The sequence below is a fragment of the Eleutherodactylus coqui genome, chromosome 4 (genome assembly GCF_035609145.1).
Source record: "Eleutherodactylus coqui strain aEleCoq1 chromosome 4, aEleCoq1.hap1, whole genome shotgun sequence".
NCBI classification, from domain to species: domain Eukaryota; kingdom Metazoa; phylum Chordata; class Amphibia; order Anura; family Eleutherodactylidae; genus Eleutherodactylus; species Eleutherodactylus coqui.
In genome coordinates, this window is record NC_089840.1 from 290,592,905 (window position 1) to 290,615,360 (window position 22,456).

Here is a 22,456-nt window from a genome sequence, read left to right on the forward strand (position 1 = left end):
CTTCTCTACAGTGATCTGGGCCTGAATATCGCCCGTTATCAGACATCGTCGTCACGTTTTATACATAGAGCTGTCATACACCCATCAGTTCTTATCACACTCCAGAGAGATGAGATATGAGGTGCTGTAAAGCTACCGTATGCCCTAAACACCCCATATCTCAGCATCCTGGGGTGTGATTAGGAGAGAAAGGTATTGCAGCTCTGCAACACACCCTATCACACTCAAGGAAGCTGAAATATGTGTTGGGGCATACAGTAGCTCTACAACATCTCTTATCTTAGCTTTCTGATGTGTGATAAAGGGAGATGTAGAGCTATCATACACTCATCCAATGAGATGAGATATTAGGTGTTGTAGAGCTACTGTATCCCCCAACACTCATATATCAGCTTCTGTGAGTGTGATATGGTCTGTTGCAGAGCTGCAATACCTTTCTCTCTTAATCACACTACAAGAAGCTGAGATATGGGGTGTTAGAGGGATACAGTAGCTCTACAACACCCCTTATCTCAGCTTCCTGGAGTGCGATAAGCGTTGATGGAAGGCTACGAACCCCCACCTCCCCTTATTGCACTCCAGGAAGCTGAGAAACGGGGTGTACCTGTGCCTGAAGCTTGGATGAACCATTGTAGTCACCATTAATTGCCTTTTTTGAATAATATGAAAACAAATCTGGATGACTCTAGTTCATGTTTCGGTGACATAGAGCGCCCTCATTTTTGCCCCTTTTATCTCCCTATTCACCATATTACAGCGGTCTATTCTCAATATACATGGACTGTATATGTGCCAATGCTTCCTTCCATGCAAATGAAAAGATGGAACAATGTCTCTACAGTGCCACCTATTGGAAAGCAGCATATCTGCAAGTTAATGCCAGATCTTTTAAGAAGACTTCTAACAATGATTGGGAATTATGAGGCTCTGACCAGCCAGGAGCCTACTGCAGACCAATGAGGGGCAAAAACCTCAAAACAGTCTGTACACGGTTGTCTCCTCCTTCTGGAGAAGACTCTGGCTTTGCTTTATATTCCCAGTCATAGTTATATAGGTTCTTAAAAGGACTGATATTAACTTGCAGGAATGCTGCCTTCCAATAGGTGGCGCTGTAGAGGCATTGTTCTATCTTTCCATTTACATAAATTTCCCAGAAGAGTCTGGATGGCCTTATCAGTCTCCTCAATAGCTGTTCTCCCTTGGGAGAGACAATATTCTTCCTGCCCCAATACTTCCTTCCACTATAGATGCAACTTTGGGTATTTCTGCAGATTAGATCCCCTTTTGCCCGTTTACCCTTCGCTCTATCACCCATCATTTGCAGCCAGTGGATAGCAGGCTCTATAGATTAGATACAATGTGATGGACAACACGGACACAACAGCTATCTTCCTTATCTTCCCTTATTTGTGTTATAACACCCCAATATCCTCTCCAAAGTGCTGAGATCAGATCAGCCTCCCAATAATGAATATATCTTCCGGATGGGATAAATCTTGGGTCATCTAAACCGCCAAAATAAGTGTTTTATTCCTGCAAACCATAGCCAATACCGCAGATACAAGTCTTCTGTCAGGTCAAACTCCTGACCCATAGTAACAAAACACTTTACAAGGATCTGTAATCCAGTTACTCAGCTCTCACCGCCCCTCTACTCTCCCAGGCCTCACACCCAGTAATCTTATTTCATCTCATGCAGCCCACCCAGGGACGCCCCTACCATGTGGCGATCTCAGAGATTCTGTAACATGACGATCAACTCACTTACCTAGTGAAGACAGGAGAAGAACCCCACCGCCTCTGTTCAGTGCATCGCCATCAGGATCAGTCAGCGGAGAGATCAATAATATAATCCGACACATACAAAGATTACTTACCGAGGTCAAATTTACAAGTGATCGGAGCGACAATGTCCCAGCTGGTCAAAATGTGAATACCATTCTCCTGGTGAGAGAAGAAGCAGATCACTGTCACTGATATATAAAGGCAAAAACCCAGAGAAAGTTCATATTATATATACAAACATAAACATATACAGGACAGGAGAAGTGCTACTGTGCAGCAATTATATACACTCTTGTCAAGAAAACCATCCCGCCCCTAGGAGGAGTTGTCGTGCTGTAAAACTCGTCCTGCAGTTATATGTCAGGAAGATATACAAATGATGAGAGTTGTGGTGATTAGATGAATGGTCTTGTCACCTAAGACGCTAAGGCCTATAAAAGGCTCTCGGAGGCTCCTTGTGTGTAGCGACCTCTTCTTCCGCTTGAAGACCTTGTTGACCACTAGACGCCTCTACGACACAGAGAAGAGATTTCACCCCGTTACCAGAGTCTGAGAGGGGCGCATAATTGGGATGTGAGAAGCTGGATGGTATCCATGAATTGTCCCTAACTGGCCGTTCTTACTAGACTGTTAGGAGGTGTTGGGACCACTAGATGTGTGAGGGCACACAAGGTGACCAGGCTCAGGATGCCCCCTGCAGACCACCAGTAGAGAGGAGCGTCTGACCAGACTGTTAGGAGGTGTTGGGACCAGTGGATGTGCGAGGTGACCGGGCTCAGGACACCCCCTACAGACCACCAGTAGAGAGGAGCATCTGACCAGACTGTTAGGAGGTGTTGAGAGCAGTGGATGTGTGAGGGCACACAAGGTGACCAGGCTCAGTGTGCCCCCGACAGACCACCAGTAGAGAGGAGCATCTGAACAGACTGTTAGGAGGTGTTAGGACCAGTGGATGTGTGAGGGCACACAAGGTGACCAGGCTCAGTGTGCCCCCGACAGACCACCAGTAGAGAGGAGCATCTGACCAGACTGTTGGGAGGTGTTGGGACCAGTGGATGTGTGAGGGTACACAAGGTGACTGGGCACAGGACGCCCCCTACAGACCACCAGTAGAGAGGAGCATTTAATCGTCCAACGAGCACCAACAACTCAAACTATTTTGTTTTCTGCAACCTCTCATGCTCCAGGTGGTGCTTCTGCTGTTTGAGCCATTCAGCATGCTTGATAGCTCCTCTACTTCCTAACGTGTGTAGGAGATCACTGTTATTAATATGTTATAGTGGGCTTGCCCAACACCCCCTGGTTATTGGAAGTTGGTTTCTTCTAAGCCCCTGCTTTTGGGTTAATGAGGAATCCCCATACATAAAAAAAGCCTGGTATATAAAACAGTGAGACCTGCCCACCCCAGGCAGATCCAGACTGCATGGGCTGGGGGCTACTCCCTACATATTCCCTCCAGAAAGCCAAAGAACTGCTCCAGACCAGCTGTAACCAAGTAGGTATCAGATCTCAGCCATATCTATTGTGGGGCTGAAACCCCATTTTTACCAAAACAGCTCTGCACTGCACTGAGTGTTACTTTCAGTTTCCCCAGCAGATGTGACACAATTAGCTCTGCTGCATCATTGCTGCATTCAGTTCGAGTTCTCCATACTTGTTGCAGTGTATTCCTAGTGCCGCCTGCTTGGTGATTGCTGGAGTCTGAAGCACTTTGGCTGATCCTCTGTGGCTAAGTAATAGCCCCAGTCTGATGGTTTCTAGTTAGTGTTATAGATGGGGATTGGTGCATAGTTCAGGCACTAGTGGAAGGTTAGGTGACCGACGGCCCACAGGAAGATTAGTGGTCCGGTCGCATGGATAGTATAGGCTATACTAGGGACTAGTATAGTGGTGTCAGGCTTGTTCCTGGATCCAACCCCTGTGTGGAATCGTTGGACTAGCAGAGCTGCTGCACTACTTATCATTCTGATGTGGACCTCCATCACAACGCTGTTCACACGCTGCAGATCCCCGTATCTACAATCAACCACAGAGGGGCCCCCCTGCAACGTGACTCTTCTTCGTCTCTGATGTCTGAGGTATGGTGCATGGGACGCCATGCACATTTATACATATATAACCCAGGGTATACAGTGACTGCGGTTAAATACTATTGGGACTGCTATAGAAACTAAAGAATTTGATGTAATATATATGTCAGCTCCGGCGGCTCTCGGGGTCTCCGTGCCCGCACTACCAGTCCTAGTACCTGAACTGCGGGGGGGCGGCGCAGGAGAGCCCCGGTTCTAGTGACCTCACCTGGCCATTGTGATCCTGTGTGCCAGCTTCGGGCGCGTGCTCCCGTGCACAGGGAGCGTGCGCCTAGTTAGCCGGGTTCTGGGGACGCGGTGGTAACCACCCTGCACTGTGTCCCTGACACCCTGGCACGCTTGCTCTGCACTCGCTGCTGGATGTCTGGGCCTCTGCCTGTCTTTAGCAGGCACTGGGGGCTGTTCTCCCAACGTTCTGGGATTGGCTGCTATTGCTGTCAGGCTCCCCACCCCAATCAGCAGCTGGGGCGGGAGTTCTGACAGCATTTAAACCTTTCAGTTCCTGTCTTGCACTACCAGTGTATGTTAGGTCTTCCACTACACCAGCGGGTTCCTCATCTGATGCTTTGTTGTGACCCGATTGCCTGGACCCTGACTTCGCCTTTGCCTGAGCCCTCATCTTGCGTTTTCTCCTGTTGCCGACCCGGATTGCCTGACCTGTCTCTGTGTGTTTGTTTGTTTCCGTGTTCATCTGTAATCTGACTCCTTGCCCCGCTTCCCTAGTGAGTCTAGGGACTGTCGCCCAGTTGTCACCCTGGGGCCTAGCAAGTAGGTAGGGATAGGGCTTGCGGGTAGTTTTCGGGGACTTCCAGGACCCCGACCCCAAGTTACTTGACTATTATATATAAATATATATATATATATTTATATATATATATAAAAAATAGTACTAGTGCTTCTAGTGGCACATCACACACACAGCAGCTTGATTACCACACAAGACAAACACAGATTGGCTCCTCCCACAGCAGTGACATCACCACAGGTCCTTCAGCCCACCGTATCTGTGTGGTGGTAGGTCAGTGTGTTCTGTCAGAACTGCAGAGTTGTGCCTGACATAATAGCGGCTTACTTATATTCTCATTTTGTTATTTTTGTCCTCCCCTTTTCAAGAGCCCTAACTGTTGTTCTTCTGTCGCTCAGACTATGTGTTTTATATATGTTATAGGACTTTTAATGATGTCACCAGGGGGTGGAGCGATGACATCACCAGGGGGTCAAGCATAAGAATCACATACATACTCACAGACAAGTGGTTGTTAGTAGTATTTTGATGCATACTTATTGTATTCTGACTTCTATACTATAAAAGTCTTATTTCTTTACCGTTATCTTGGTATAATTCCTTCTTTGCAGACAAGTAGTATTTCACATGTATGTTTATCCATATGTGTATGTATAGGTTATTCCCAGGAAGAGACCTTTTTATTTAATTAAAGGTTTTATCCTGGATGGAGGCACTGATTAAAGAAACTCAGTATTACATAGTCTTCCCTTAAGCGAAGGTGCCAGATCCCCCTGTCCCATACTGGTTAGCACCAGATACTGTTGGGAGGGGTCATTACTCATACCCTTCCCCAAATAGGGTTACATTTGGAGGCATTGCTGAGACAAAATGGGCACTGTAATGTGGAAGTACTGTACGGCTCAGAGCGAGAGCACAATGTGTACGTTAACCAAGTTGACTGAAATATTAGCTCAGGGTTTACAAGTCACACATTACAAGAAACTAAAAAATTTTCTGGTACTGTACCAGTACCACAAGGAGAAGATGGCTTTGAGATATGGAAAGAACACACACTTCAGTGCTTGAGAGAATGGTCCTGCACTGAAGAGGGTAAGAGACAGCATATTAGTGAGAGCCTGGGGTCTCTTTCTGCAGAATTAATTCGCTTGCACAGAGAAACTCACGAAGGACTAAGTGCAAAAGACTACAAGAAAGTATTGTCTGACCATTTTGAGCCATATTATGATCTTGAACAGATGGTTGCTGAGTTAGTGAGAGGAATAGCACCTAATCATCCTCTGGCTCCAGTTTTCAAAGTTTTGTTGTCTGACAAAGTTTTACCATTGCATGAGCTAATGAGGTTGGTGAAGAAACATGAGGCTGATATTCAGTTTTGTGCACCCCAACCAATGAAAAGTTCTCACAAGGAAGACTCTCCTTCTAGTTCAAATAAGAGTGAACAAAGTGGGCGTCAGAACCAAAACAGCCTACAGCTCCCCCTCCTGTCTCACAGTGGAAGAAAGATTCCCTAGAGTGTTATAGATGTGGAGAGATGGGCCACTTGGCCAAAAAGTGTCAGGAGGATGGGGAAGAGGCAATGCATAGTAGTGCATTTCCTGTATGGAATCGGAGATTTAAGAAGAAAACAGATTGGCCAAAGCCCAGGGACAATGTTGTTGGTTTTAGGTCTCATGTTAAAATCACTGCAAATGGACACCTTACCCCAGCACTGTTTGATACAGGGTCGCAAGTTACCATCATTTATTGTTCTTTTTACCAGAAGTATCTGGGGAGCATTCCTCTTCAGTCCCCTGGGCAAATGCAATTGTGGGGTTTGAACTCCAAGTCATACCCTGTGGATGGAAGCTTACCAGTGATCATAACTGTACCAGAACTGGAGGATCAGAGTGTATCTCCTATGAAAATTACAGATCTAGTCTGCCCTGACACAGGGGACGTTACTGCTACCCCGGTGATACTTGGTACTAATTGTTCTGTAGTCTAGGGTGCTTTCCAGAAGTTCCTTGGAAGAGTGTGGAGCACCCCTGCGGAGCAGAAGAATATACCTACTGACATTAGAGAGCGTTGTAACACTTTGTCTACTGGCTATGGGCACGGATTAGTATACCATGTAGGTAAAAGACCTGTGGAAGTTCCATCAGGAGGAGAGCGAGTTTTGAGAGTAGCCTCCCGTATCAAACTCAATCTATTACAAGATGGGATTTACGTTCTCATGGAAACACCAGGAGAGCTTTTCAACAAGAATGGATGGATGGTGATCCCTGAACAAAATGAATGGAGGATGCGAGTAGAGTTGCCTACGGTTGTAACTGTAAGAAACTGTTTTCCTCACCCAGTTACCATTGAACCATATCAAAATGTGGGCTATTGCTATCCCAGTACTGGGGGTGAATCCTTTTATGCTGAGGTATGTAGAGTGGAAGTTAGGGATACAACCCCCGACCTCAACCTTTATTTAAGTGATCCAAACCTCATCCTCATCCACAAAATATTACAGAGCTGTGCTTGTTCTTGGGATTTTGTGGATATTACCGGCATTTCGTGGAGGGGTACTCCAGAATAGCTCAAGCCCTACTTGATCTCCTGAAGAAAAATGAAAGTGAGCAGGGGAAGGAAAGAAGGTCATCCAGGAGCCTCTTAGATGAATAAGTGAACTTCTGACTGAGGATGATTTCAAGCTATTGAAGAGGAGATTAACAGAGGCCCCTGTACTAGCTTATGCCAATGTGCAGGATCTGTACGTGCTCCACGTGGATACTAGCCTTGAAGGATTAGGTGGTGTTGCATCAGGAATACCCTGCTGGGTTATGACCCATAGTTTTCATCACTTGAAGCCTTGCTCCCAGTGAGAGAAACTATCCCGTTCATAAGTTGGGGCTCTTGGCCCTTATAATGGGCCATCATTGACCAGTTGCATGACTACTTGTATGGAGCGATGTTTGAAGTGAGAACAGATAACAATTCCTTGACATACATTTTGATGTTGGGTAAACTCGACGCTACGGGACATCGTTGGTCGGCAGCCTTGTTCAATTATCAGCTCACATTGAAATATAAGCCAGGACCGAAGAATATTGGGGGAAGATGCTCTCTCCGAATAACCAGGACTACCTGATTCGGAGGAAGAAAACAAGTAGAAAGAAGAGCCCGGGCCTGAAGTAAGAGCTTTATGTGCTATGGCTGCTGTAATTGAGGATCAAGTAGCCTTTTCTGAAACACTGCTTATAGACTCCATTGGAAGTGGGGCTGAAGCTGTGCTCGACATGTTTGTGTACTCTGCTGCCCTGGGGGCATTTGAGAAATGCTCCATACCCCCTGAGCTGATGATTTGAAGTCAATAGGCTGATCCTCTTATTGGACCCCTTTACCAGGCAGTGAGAGCAGAGACTAAAGATATGCTGGAAATCCTTGCATCTGGACAGTGGGCAATTCCTACAAGATTGGGAAAAGTTTCAGATCAACAAAGGCTTGCTTTATCCTGTAGTGCTGTACCATGATCACCCTGGGAGACGTCAATTGGTTGTCCCTCGCTATTTCCAACAGATGGTTTTCCGAAGTCTACATAATTTGTCATGGCCATTTGGGACCTGAAAAGACTTATGGTCTACTACAAGACCGATTTTTCTATTGGCCTGCATTGAGAGACACTATGACCTGGTTATATAGATGCTGCATTCGGTGTGCACAACGGAAGACACTTCCACCTCAAGCAGCTTTTATGGGTCATTTGAAAAGTTCAGGTCCCATGGATCTTGTTTGTATGGACTTCCTGTGCATTGACAATGATTTGAAAGGATTTGGAAATGTTCTGGTGGGAACTGATCACTTTACCCGTTATGCCCAAGCCTTTCCAACAAAAGATCAGAAGGCAGTTACTGTTGCAAGGGTACTTCGGGAAAAGTACTTCATACATTACATTATGGATTACCACACCAGCTGCATTCCGATCAAGGCAGAGATTTCAAGAGCAAGCTAATTAGGGACTGCTTCAACTGCTGAATATCCACAAGAGTCGGACAACTCGGTATCTTCCTGAAGGAGATACTCTCCCTGAAGGTTTAACAGGACTTTACTAGATATGCTAGGTACTTTAGAGCTTGAGGACAAACTGACTTGGAGCCAGAAAGTCGAAGCCATGGTACATGCAAATAACAGCACTAGACATGAAAGTACGGGATACTCCCCATACTTCCTAATGTTTGGTAGGAAACACTGACTGCCTATTGATATTTTACTGGGAGTTTCTACAGGTGGGGTTAGTCATTGGGATCACTAGAAATATGTGGCTCATTTGAAGGAGACATTCGAGAGCATACAGATTGGTGGAAGAGTGTCACAAAATTGAATGAGGGAAATAAGTGAAGATTTGATCTTTGAGTTAAGTTACTTCGACGCCTCAGAGCTATTGCGAAGCACAAGTTAGCAGACCGCTGGAGGAATGAGATGTTCACAGTAGTGAAACAACTACTTGGGGTTCCAGTTTACAAAATGAAGGGGCCAGAGGGTAGGCTCAAGACTTGGCACCAGAATCATTCTGTTATGGCTGGTAAAGAACAGATGACCAGAGGGGGGTCCCTACAATCAGCCCACTCCATAACCCTACCTACTTGCCACCCTGGGCTATGCCCCAGGGCGACAACTGGACGGCGGTCCCTGCTTTGACCTAGTGACAGGGACCCCAAGGGAGAGGGGCAGGAGACGGATGGTCAAACAAGCCGGGTCAAAACCTACTGACAGCAAAACACAGAGGGTAACACAGAAAACTGAGTCAAACCAGGAAGGCACATACGCAGTACAAAAGAAGCAAGACAGGAGTGGAGTCAAAGGCAAAAACGGGTCATCAACACACAGCAGATGAGAACAGTAATTGCGGGTGCTAGCAGAGCAAAGTCTAACCAAACACTGGCAACCTCTGCTAGCACTCAGCAGCCTTATATGTGAAAGTCCCTGCCCAGACAGGGCGGGGAAAGGTGACACGCCTATAGAAGAAATGAGAAGACCGGCTCTGCCTGGGGCTGTGTACTACACAGAGAGTCACGCGGCTGGCCAGAGGGAGCGCGTCCCCGAGCACGACCGGGCAAGCGCTGCTGGCGGGAGCAGGCAACCATCCACATGGGGGAACCTTGACCGGAGCCGCCCGCACTGACTTGGCTCCAGGAAGAGCAGAGCGCGACTGCCAGCTGCCAGCATCCCCAGCGGTAACCCTATACCTTACACATTCACTACCTATCCCCCAGATTGAAGATCCAGATATCTCGGGTAACGATTCAAGTTGTGAACCTTCCCAAAGTCTGACCAACCACTCTTCGGAGTCTCACGAAACTGTTGAGGATGATTGGAGGGCAGTGACTGAAGCACCTAGTCCCATAGTTTCTCCTATACTGAGCAGTACATTGAACCCTCAGTACCCCAAATTTTTGCCTGAGGCTGAGGGCACATCTGAACAGAAACCCAGTCCCGTTCTACCCAGTGCTAGTATAGAGTCTAGGAGCGATAAGTTGCCTCAATGGGAAGTCAGAAGAGGGCAGAGATTAAGACACCTTCCTACGTTGACATATGATAGATACATTGGGAGACTCATTTCTCAGCCTCACCTCTACCAGGCATGGGTAGCGGCTGTATCAAATCTGATGAACATGTTGCCTGTTTTTGCTCCGGGGGCATGTAATTCTTATTGAGGTGCACTGTATATTGTATATGTCAATTTCTGTATATAGTATCAGACATTTATGTCTTTGACGTGACATAAAGATTTAACTAGGGGGAGAATGTAGGAGATCACTGTTATAATCGGCTTGCCCAATACCCCCCTGGTTATTGGAATTTGGTTTCTTCTTAGCCCCTGCTTTTGGGTTGACGAGAAAACCCCATATATGTAAATAGGGCTGGTATATAAGAGTGAGACCTGCCCACTCAAGGCAGATTCAGACCGCATGGGAAGTGGGAAGTGAGCTACTCCCAGCTCTCTAAAATTCCCTTCAGAAAGCCAAAGACCTGCTCCAGACTCGCTGTAACCAAGTAGGTATCAGATCTCAGCCTATCTATAGCGGGGCTGAAATCCCATTTTTACTAAAACAGCTCTGCACTGCACTGAATGTTACTTTTAGTTTCCCCCAGCAGAGCTGACACAATTAGCTCTGCTGCATTCAGTTCTAGTTCTCCATATTTGGGGCCCAGCATTCCTAGTGCGGCCTGCTTAGCGATTGCTGGAGTCTGAAGCAACTTTGGCTGATCCTCTTTGTAAAATAATAGCCCCAGTCTGATAATTTCTAGTTAGTGTTATAGATGGGGATTGGTGTGCAGTTCAGACACTAGTGGCAGGTTAGGGAACTGGCAACCCGCAGGAAGATTAGTGGTCCGGTCAATGGATAGGATAGACTAAACCAGGGACTAGTATAGTGGTGTCAGCCTAGTTCCTGGATCCAACCCCTGTGTGAAATCATTGGAACAGAAGAGCTGCTGCACTACTTATCGTTCCTATTCGGACATCTGTTAGAACGCTGTTCACACCCTGCAGCTCCCTGTATCTACAATCAACCACAGAGCCCCCCCCCCCCCCCCTCCTGCAACGTCACTCTTCGTCTGCAGTTAAATACTATAGGGACTGCTATAAGAACCAAAGTATTTGATATAATGCACACATATATAGAAATCTGAATTAATTTATATATATATATATATATATATATATATATATATATATATATATATATATATATATAATTATTTCTGTACCGTTATCTTGGTAAAATTCCTTCTTCACACACAAGTATTTCACATGTATGTTTATCCATATGTGTATGTATAGGTTATTCCCAGGAAGAGACCCTTGTTTCGTTAAAGGCTCTATCCTGGGTGGGGCCACTGATCAAAGAAACTCAGTATTACGCTCAGTCTTCCATTAAGCGAAAGTGCCAGGCCCCCCTGTCGCATACAGGTTTGCGCCAGATACTGGTGGGAAGGGTCATTACTCATATCCTCCCTCAAATTGGGTTACACGTGTTTCCCTGATAATAAACCCTACTCTGATTTATTTATTTTTCCTTTTTTGGGGGTGTGGGTGCTTGAAATATAAGCCCTCCCCTGAAAATAAGCCCTAGCTACACTACATAGGGGGGTGAGGGAAGCAATACTCACCTAGTGGGTGGCGCATGGCGCTCGCGTCCCTCGCGCTGGCCTCCAGTGCTGCTGCAGGCTTCTTTGTACTCCTGAAAACCAACAGAGCATTTCTTTCTGGTAGCCGGCTATGAATACCTCGCCTCCAGCAAGCGGTTGCTCCTAGTGGTTCATTGAGCGCTGCCTCAGCCAATCAGAGCCAGCGCTCGATTAACCAATCACAGCCATTCAATTATGTCATTCAATGAATGGCTGTGATTGGTTAATTGAGCGCCAGCTCTGAGTGGCTGACGCAGCGCTCGATTAACCAATCAAAGCAATAGATTGCTAGAGCGGGGTATTCAAGCTTTGTCACCAGGATGAAAGGCTGTGTTGGTGTTCAAGATTACATGGAAGCCTGCAGCAGTGGTGGAAACCAGCACGAGGGACCCGGATGCTGCCTACTAGGTGAGCATTATAAGACACCCCCTGTAAATAAGACACACTGTGCCTCTTTTGGGGAAAAATTAAAATAAGCCTGTCTTCTTTTGGAGAAACATGGTAGTATCTTGTTCCACGTTCCTGGCTCTGTGTTTCTTGGTCCACCCTGCATCTTGCACCTTCCCCAATTACCCCCTATATAAACCTGTCCTGTCCCTTCATTCCTTGCATGTTTATTGTGCCTACCAGCCTTTAACCAAACTCTTCCTATTTGTTGCCTGCAATAGAAGATTGACATCCATATATTGACCCCTGGCTAGTCTCCTGACACAACTCTTCTTAACCCTTTGTGCTGCATAGACCTCTCCGTATATTGACCCCTGGCTTGTCTCCTGACTACAACTTTACTTAAACCTTTGTGTCGCATCGACATCTCCGTGTACCCACCCTGGCTTGCCTGACCTTGTCTGTCCATGCTGAGTACCATGCAAGACTCCAACCTAGTGCCTTAAACGCTACAGATAGTTTTGGCACTTACTCCAGGTCCAGAAAGGTTAAAGCAGTGCCCTTGATGAGTAAGGAAGTCCGCCTAGCAACAGGGTATGATAGACCCTTGCGATTGGTTGCAAGGGTTGATTTTTCTCATTGGCTAGTCTGCAAAATGGGAGGAATAACAAGATTGGGCAGAAGATTGTAGTGTGCGAACAATATGGAGCCTGCGATTGGAGGATCGATTGCCTAAGCGACGGAAGGTCCTGTTGAGGGAAACCCAGAGGGATAGGACATGTGTGAGAAGTGTGCCTAATCTGGTGATGATCCAGCACACAGAGCAATCAGGCATGGAGACTTAAGGCCTAGAGATGAGCGAGCACCAAAATGCTCGGGTGCTCGTTACTCGGGACGAACTTTTCGCGATGCTCGAGGGTTCGTTTCGAATAACGAACCCCATTGAAGTCAATGGGCGACCCGAACATTTTTGTTTATCGCCGATGCTCGCTAAGGTTTTCATTTGTGAAAATCTGGGCAATTCAAGAAAGTGATGGGAACGACACAGCAACGGATAGGGCAGGCGAGGGGCTACATGTTGGGCTGCATCTCAAGTTCCCAGGTCCCACTATTAAGCCACAATAGCGGCAAGAGTGCCCCCCCCCCCCAACAACTTTGACTTCTGAAAAGCCCTCATTAGCAATGCATACCTTAGCTAAGCACCACACTACCTCCAACAAAGCACAATCACACACCAAAGTGTCCCTGCGCAGCCTTCAGCTACACTCATGCCACACCACCCTCATGTCTATTTATAAGTGCGTCTGCCAGAGGAAAAGCAGGCACACACTGCAGAGGGTTAGCACGGCTAGGCAGCGGCCCTCTTTAAAAGGGGCGGGGCGATAGTCCACAATGCTGTACAGAAGCAATGAGAAATCCAATCCTGTCCCACCTCCATCTGGAGCTGCACACGTGGGCATAGCAATGGGGAACCTATGTGCCACACACTATTCATTCTGTCAAGGTGTCTGCATGCTCCAGTCAGACCGCGGGTTTTTATAAATAGTCACAGGCAGGTACAACTCCGCAATGGGAATTCCGTGTGCACCCACAGCATGGGTGGCTCCCTGGAACCCACCCGCTGTACATAAACGTATCCCATTGCAGTGCCCATCACAGCTGAGGTAACGTCTGATTAAATGCAGGTGGACTTCGGCCCACACTGCATGCCCCAACCTGACCGGGGTTTTTAATTCATAGACACAGGCAGGTACAACTCCCTATTGTGAAGTCCCTGTGGACCGACAGCATGGGTGGCTCCCTGGAACCCACCGGCGGTACATAAATATATCCCATTGCAGTGCTCATCACAGCTGAGGTAATTTCATGTTTAATGCAGGTGGGCTTGGGCCCACACTGCATGCCCCAGTCTGACTGGGGTTCTTTAGAAGTGGACAGATGTAGTTACAACTCCGTGTGGACCGACAGCATGGGTGGGTGCCAGGAAGCCACCGGCGGTACATAAATATATCCCATTGCATTGCCCATCACAGCTGAGGTAATGTCATGTTTAATGCAGGTGGGCTTCTGCCCACACTGCATGCCCCAGTCTGACTGGGGTTCTTTAGAAGTGGACAGATGTAGTTACAACTCCGTGTGGACCGACAGCATGGGCGGGTGCCAGGAAGCCACCGGCGGTACATAAATATATCCCATTGCAGTGCCCAACACAGCTGAGGTAATGTCGTGCTTAATGCAGGTGGGCTTCGGCCCACACTGCATGCCCCAGTCAGACTGGGGTTCTTTAGAAGTGGACACATGCAGTTACAACTCCCTGTGGACCGACGGCATGGGTGGCTCCCCGGAACCCACCGGCGGTACATAAATATATCCCATTGCAGTGCCCAACACAGCTGATGTAACGTCAGCTGTAATGCAGGTGGGCTAAAAATTCATTTGATTACACTGTAGGCGAGGGCCCCCAAAAATTGGTGTACCAACAGTACTAATGTACCTGAGAAAAATTGCCCATGCCCAACCAAGAGGGCAGGTGAAATCCATTAATCGCTTTGGTTAATGTGGCTTAATTGTTAACTAGGCCTGGAGGCAGCCCACTTAAAATAAAAATTGGTTGAGGTGAAAGTTTCAACGCTTTAATGAGCATTGAAACGTATAAAAATTGTTTACAAAAATTATATGACTTGGCCTTGTAGGCCTAAGAAAAATTGCCCGTTCGACGTGATTATGTGAGGTTTCAGGAGGAGGAGCAGGAGGAGAAGGAGGAATATTATGCACAGATTGATGAAGCAAAAAGGTCCCCGTTTTTGATGGTGATAGAGAACGATGCTTCCATCCGCGGGTGCAGCCTACGTATTGCTTAGGTATCGCTGCTGTCCGCTGGTGGAGAAGAGAAGTCTGGGGAAATCCAGCCTTTGTTCATCTTTATGAGTGTAAGCCTGTCGGCACTGTCGGTTGACAGGCGGGTACGCTTATCTGTGATGATTCCCCCAGCCGTACTAAACACCCTCTCTGACAAGACGCTAGCCGCAGGACAAGCAAGCACCTCCAGGGCATACAGCGCGAGTTCAGGCCACGTGTCCAGCTTCGACACCCAGTAGTTCTAGGGGGCAGAGGCGTCACGGAGGACGGTTATGCGATCGGCTACGTACTCCCTCACCATCCTTTTACAGTGCTCCCGCCGACTCAGCCTTGACTGGGGAGCGGTGACACAGTATTGTTGGGGAGCCATAAAGCTGTCCAGGGCCTTAGAGAGTGTTCCCCTGCCTGTGCTGTACATGCTGCCTGATCTCCGCGCCTCCCCTGCTACCTGGCCCTCGGAACTGCGCCTTCTGCCACTAGCGCTGTCGGATGGGAATTTTACCATCAGTTTGTCCGCCAGGGTCCTGTGGTATAGCATCATTCTCGAACCCCTTTCCTCTTCGGGTATGAGAGTGGAAAGGTTCTCCTTATACCGTGGGTCGAGCAGTGTGTACACCCAGTAATCCGTAGTGGCCAGAATGCGTGCAACGCGAGGGTCACGAGAAAGGCATCCTAACATGAAGTCAGCCATGTGTGCCAGGGTACCTGTACGCAACACATGGCTGTCCTCACTAGGAAGATCACTTTCAGGATCCTCCTCCTCCTCCTCCTCAGGCCATACACGCTGAAAGATGACAGGCAAGCAGCATGTGTACCCTCAGCAGTGGGCCAAGCTGTCTCTTCCCCATCCTCCTCATGCTCCTCCTCCTCCTCCTCAACGCGCTGAGATAGACAGAAGGGTGCTCTGACTATCCAGCGACATACTGTCTTCCCCCGGCTCTGTTTCCGAGCGCAAAGCGTCTGCCTTTATGCTTTGCAGGGAACTTCTCAAGAGGCATAGCAGAGGAATGGTGATGCTAATGATTGCAGCATCGCCGCTCACCACCTGGGTAGACTCCTCAAACTTTCCAAGGACCTGGCAGATGTCTGCCAACCAGGCCCACTTTTCTGAAAAGAATTGAGGAGGCTGACTCCCACTGCGCCGCCCATGTTGGAGTTGGTATTCCACTATAGCTCTACGCTGCTCATAGAGCCTGGCCAACATGTGGAGCGTAGAGTTCCACCATGTGGGCACGTCGCACAGCAGTCGGTGCACTGGCAGATTAAACCGATGTTGCAGGGTGCGCAGGGTGGCAGCGTCCGTGTGGGACTTGCGGAAATGTGCGCAGAGCCGGCGCACCTTTCCGAGCAGGTCTGACAAGCGTGGGTAGCTTTTCAGAAAGCGCTGAACCACCAAATTAAAGACGTGGGCCAGGCATGGCACGTGCGTGAGGCTGCCGAGCTGCAGAGCCGCCACCAGGTTACGGCCGTTGTCACACACGACCATGCCTGGTTGGAGGCTCAGCGGCGCAAGCCAGCGCTCGGTCTGCTCTGTCAGACCCTGCAGCAGTTCGTGGGCCATGTGCCTCTTATCTCCTAAGCTGAGTAGTTTCAGCACGGCCTGCTGACGCTTGCCCACCGCTGTGCTGCCACGCCACGCGACACCGACTGCTGGCGACATGCTGCTGCTGACACATCTTGATTGCGAGACAGAGATTGCATAGGAGGAGGAGGGTGGTTTAGTGGAGGAAGCATACACCGCCGCAGATACCACCACCTAGCTGGGGCCCGCAATTCTGGGGGTGGGTAGGACGTGAGCGGTCCCAGGCTCTGACTCTGTCCCAGCCTCCACTAAATTCACCCAATGTGCCGTCAGGGAGATATAGTGGCCCTGCCCGCCTGTGCTTGTCCACATGTCCGTTGTTAAGTGGACCTTGGCAGTAACTGCGTTGGTGAGGGCGCGTACAATGTTGCGGGAGACGTGGTCGTGCAGGGCTGGGACGGCACATCGGGAAAAGTAGTGGTGACTGGGAACCGAGTAGCGCGGGGCTACCGCCGCCATCATATTTTTGAAAGACTCCGTTTCCACAACCCTATACGGCAGCATCTCCAGGCTGATAAATTTGGCAATGTGCACGTTTAACGCTTGAGCGTGCGGGTGCGTGGCGACGTACTTGCGCTTGCGCTCAAACACTTGCGCTAGCGATGGCTGGACGGTGCGCTGAGAGACATTGGTGGATGGGGCCGAGGACAGCGGAGGTGAGGGTGTGGGTGCAGGCCAGGAGACGGTGGTGCCTGTGTCCTGAGAGGGGGGTTGGATCTCAGTGGCAGGTTGGGGCACAGGGGGAGAGGCAGCGGTGCAAACCGGAGGCGGTGAACGGCCTTCGTCCCACCTTGTGGGGTGCTTGGCCATCATATGTCTGCGCATGCTGGTGGTGGTGAGGCTGTTTGTGGTGGCTCCCCGGCTGATCTTGGCGCGACAAACGTTGCACACCACAGTTCGTCGGTCGTCTGCACTCTCAGTGAAAAACTGCCAGACCTTTGAGCACCTCGGCCTCTGCAGGGTGGCATGGCGCGAGGGGGCGCTTTGGGAAACAGCTGGTGGATTATTCGGTCTGGCCCTGCCTCTACCCCTGGACACGGCACTGCCTCTTGCAACCTGCCCTGCTGCTGTCCTTGCCTCCCCCTCTGAAGACCTGTCCTCAGTAGGCGTAGCAAACCAGGTGGGGTCAGTCACCTCATCGTCCTGCTGCTCTTCCTCCGAATCCTCTGTGCGCTCCTCCCTTGGACTTACTGCCCTTACTACTACCTCACTGATAGACAACTGTGTCTCATCGTCATCGTCCTCCTCACCAACTGAAAGGTCTTGAGACAGTTGCCGGAAGTCCCCAGCCTCATCCCCCGGACCCCGGGAACTTTCCAATGGTTGGGCATCAGTCACGATAAACTCCTCTGGTGGGAGAGGAACCACTGCTGCCCAATCTGAGCAGGGGGCCGAGAACAGTTCCTGGGAGTCTGCCCGCTCCTCAGAATGTGTCATTGTAATGGAGTGAGGAGGCTGGGAGGAAGGAGGAGCAGCAGCCAGAGGATTCTGAGTTGCAGCAGAGTTGGCGCAGAAGTCTGGGTGGTCGATAGATTGCTGGATGCACTTTCTGCCATCCACGACAGGACCTGCTCACACTGCTCATTTTCTAATAAAGGTCTCCCGCGTGGACCCACTAATTGTGCGATGAATGTGGGGACGCCAGAAACGTGCCTCTCTCCTAATCCCGCAGCAGTCGGCTGCGATACACCTGGATCAGGAGCTCGGCCTGTGCCCACACCCTGACTTGGGCCTCCGCGTCCTCGGCCGCGTCCACGTCCTCTATGCCTACCCCTACCCCTCAGCATGCTGTATTACCAGTAATGTAGAAACAGAACGCTGTAATTAAATGTGCCGCTTATTGGCCTGTGGTTGGAGGCTGACTTCGCTTACGGAACGCCAGGAAATAATTTTGCGCAAGCCTGCTGTAACACTTAGCTGGCTGCGTATGAATTTGGAGGACTACTACACCCAGCACAGACCCAGAACACTAAGGACAGTCACAGGCAGCCCAAATAGATTTTTTCCCCAAATGTTTTAGCAAAGGCCCACTGCCTATATTCAATCAATATATCTCTTCTCTCTCTGCGCACTGTGGACTGCAATACAGCGGTGATTTAACAGCCCAGACAGAGCCAGGAAATAATTTTGCGCAAGCCTGCTGTAACACTTAGCTGGCTGCGTATGAATTTGGAGGACTACTACACCCAGCACAGACCCAGAACACTGAGGACAGTCACAGGCAGCCCAAATAGATTTTTTTCCCCAAATGTTTTTGCAAAGGCCCACTGCGTATATTCAATCAATATGTCTTCTGTCCCTGCCTAACCAGCACTTCTGGCCCTGGAGTATGTATAATTACTGCAGGGCGCAATGCTCTGCACGGCCGATATACAAAAAAAAAATGTGCAACACTGCAAAAAGCAGCCTCCACACTACTGCACACGGTTAGATGTGGCCCTAAGAAGGACCGTTGGGGTTCTTGAAGCCTAAAATACTCCTAACACTCTCCCTATAGCAGCAGCAGCATCAGCAGCACTTTCCCTGAGCTATGTCTGAATGCATCTGTGGCGAGCCGCGGGAGGGGCCGATTTTTATACTCGGGTGACACCTGATCTCGCCAGCCACTCACTGCAGGGGGGTGGTATAGGGCTTGAACGTCGCAGGGGGAAGTTGTAATGCCTTCCCTGTCTTTCTATTGGCCATAAAAGCGCGCTAACGTCTCAGAGATGAAAGTGAAAGTAACCCGAACATCGCGTGGTGCTCGTTACGAATAACGAGCATCCCGAACACGCTAATACTCGATCGAGCATCAAGCTCAGACGAGTACGTTCGCTCATCCCTATTAAGGCCCATTTAGACCCGACGATTCAAAAATTGCTCAAAGCCGCCCATTGAGCGAGAATTGACATTGTGCAGTTCTCGTTAACGAGTCATTGATCGTTCTCTTTCAGCATGCTAAAAGAGAACGATCAGCCTTATCAGGAGTTCACAGTGGGATACAGCTGATACTGTTGTTTTAGCTGTATCCCGCTCTGTGAATACTGCCAGGGTATGAAGAACACAGCAGTTCAGCTGTGTTCTGCATCCCCTGCTTGGAGCATTCAGCTCTATACTAGTTGAGCTCTCTGAGCAGAGAACAGCTGGATGCAGAAGACAAGCGGCCTCGCTCGTCTTCTGCATACCCTGCTCTTAGCGTAAAGTGATTGCTCAAAACTATCAATCAAACTGTCGTTTGAGTAATCACCTTGCCCTCTAAATGCACACAACGATTATCACTCAAAAGTCGCTCAAAAGACATCTTTTGAGTGATAATCGTTGCGTCTAAACCAGGCATTAGAGTGAATCCTGCAGTGTGTAAACCAAACTGTAGTAGAATTGAAGCAGCATCCAAGGAGGTAGTTACAAAAAATGGAAAAACTTTAATCCACCCAAGTAAAAGTACAACGTTTCAACCACCAAGTGTCTGTGGTCTTTGTCAAGACACTTGGTGGTTGAAACGTTGTACTTTTACTTGGGTGGATTAAAGTTTTTCCATTTTTTGTAACTACCTCCTTGGATGCTGCTTCAATTCTACTACAGTTTGGTTTATGTGTTCCGGGGTCTTGGATCCAGACCCGATCACAGAAGCGTGCATATTTTGCTCTACTGGTTCCTTCCTCTAACCATTTGAGGTATCGTGTGTGCTGTTGTCAGCTTTTCAATTGTCTGCAAGCAGTGTAAGTTACAAGCAAGTGCTTGCAGAGATGCCGCTACTGCCGGAGTGTGAGTGGCAGCAGTAGAGCACGTAAGCCATCTTATCTACAAGCCAGCGGTATTGGAGAGTTGCAGAAGGAACGGAATAATACCAGAACAGAGTGGGAAAAGTAGAGGAGAAATGTATAAAGTAGATGGGGAGGTATCCGGAGTCCTCAGCCAAGCCTCAGGAGCTGTAGCAACCAAATCCGAATCCTGAACCATGAGTTAAAGTACTATTGAGCACCTGAGGCCGAATCTGGTAAAGTGGGGTTAGTCACAGATCTGGAGAGGCACTCACAGGTCACCCCCATGCTAGGGCCATTCCTGTATTTATACAACATTCTCCCCTATTACGCCACATTCAGTTCAGCCAGTGGATTCACACTACATCTCCCACAGTCTGCCGTCTCCCTCCATTTCTGCTTATATACAAATATACCGCTGTTTACTAGCGTCCATGCAAATGTGACTTTGTGAAAGTTGTAAATCAGTGGATATCTACAAGTGTTAGTAAAAATGATCCCTACTGATTCAACCTTAGGCCAGTCTCACATAAACTGATTTGAAGTGCAGATTCCATGATCTGCGCATGTAATACGCGGGCATTGAAATGTATTGACTTTCAATGGTTCACTCTCACTTGCAGATGGGGATTGTGGATTCCGCAAGCGGAAGAAAAATGTTAGCATGCTTTATTTACCGCAGATTCTACGTGTCTGAGCTCCTATGATCTCTATGGATGTGTTCGATCTGTAGTGCATACTGTGGACAGGCATTAGCAAGAGTGGCCTGCGGAGGGCCTAGACAGGCAGTCTGACACCTACTAGAAATAAGAGAAAGGCTTAACACCTGCTGGCAGGAAGCAACATAAAAGTCTGTTCCTGTCACACTCAGGAGAGCTACAGTCCAGTGGGGCTGGGGATGCTGGCTGCTAGCCAGAAAGGCTGTAGGAGCAGCTATCAGGACCGTGAGCCTGAGGTCCAGCGCGGACCAATTTTGGAGAACCGTCACACTAGTCTGATAGAGGAAGACACCCTCTAAACACCACTGTCGGGGATAATGGCAGTGACCCTGCGGGTTGTGAACCCGTAATTATGGACGTTTGTGTCCATAATGCTGTGCTGACAACTAAATGCTGGCAGGCTCCAGATTTATAAGAAATCGCAGTCTCCTGGAGTATTTGTACATGGTTGGTACCCATTTCCAGACCGAAAGGTCATCGATCCAGAGGCGAGTTAACCCTAGCTTGCCACATATTGTGGAGAATGCACAGGCACAAACAGGAGTGGTGCACAAAGCAATGTGTAAAGAGGAGGTACTGCAGTGTACAGTGCTGCTGGAGGCATTAAAAGAGCCAGGAAGCTAAATTTCCAATTGCTGTGGGAGTGACGAAAGCTGGCTAGGAGGCCGAAGTTTGCAGTTGCCATGGGCAACAAATGTTGACAGCGGGAGGCTGTCGTTAGGAAACACATGAACGGTTGTGCGTTGGAGAGTCCAGTGGCCAGTAGGCCAATGCCAGGAGAGTTGGAGGTGAGAATCTGTCAGCTAATGGAGGGTGACATCCCACTGTCAGTGGACTTTGATCCACAGCAGGACAGGTCAGCAGTTAAGCCAGACATTTTGCCGTTTCTTCATTGCAGACCAGAGACAGATAGGATGGAGAGTCTTGTCTTTGAGACTCCATATGATAAGACTAGCTGATATACGCGGCTTCGCCTGAGTTAATTTGGTACAGGTGTTTACATGTTGTTCACATGGAAAATTTTCATGAAGTCATCGTTACTTCAGAGGAACCAAGGAATAAAATATATATACACATAGAGGAATATTAGATTCTCCTCAGGCTGCATGTACCAATATCCCTATGCAGAATGTGCCACCCCTCCCACTCTCATCACTTTGAACCCTTAAAGGTAATGCCCCTTTTTATTCAAATTTACCCCCAGACTGGAGGTTGCAGCCTCTTCTTAGCCTTAAAGGCATGATCCATCCCTGCAGTCAATGGACGCTTCCTTTTGTACTTTACAGCCTTTCAGTATTTACACGTAGAGGTCAGTTATATTCTCCTCAGTATATGCACACAGAGGTCAGTTGGATTGTTGTGGCGAATTTCACGCTTGTACGACACCGAGA

The 22,456-nt window shown here is 48.6% G+C and overlaps 1 protein-coding gene across 1 annotated transcript in view; it reads right to left on the reverse strand.

Annotated features, from left to right (window-relative positions):
* The window catches only part of LOC136626755 (alpha-2-macroglobulin-like protein 1), a 237,447-nt gene that overhangs the window by 100,309 nt on the left and 114,682 nt on the right, over nt 1-22,456 (reverse strand). Inside the window, exon 20 of the mRNA XM_066601761.1 lies at nt 1,878-1,944. Coding sequence (XP_066457858.1) covers nt 1,878-1,944 — 67 coding nt within the window. The remainder of the gene's footprint in view (nt 1-1,877; nt 1,945-22,456) is intronic.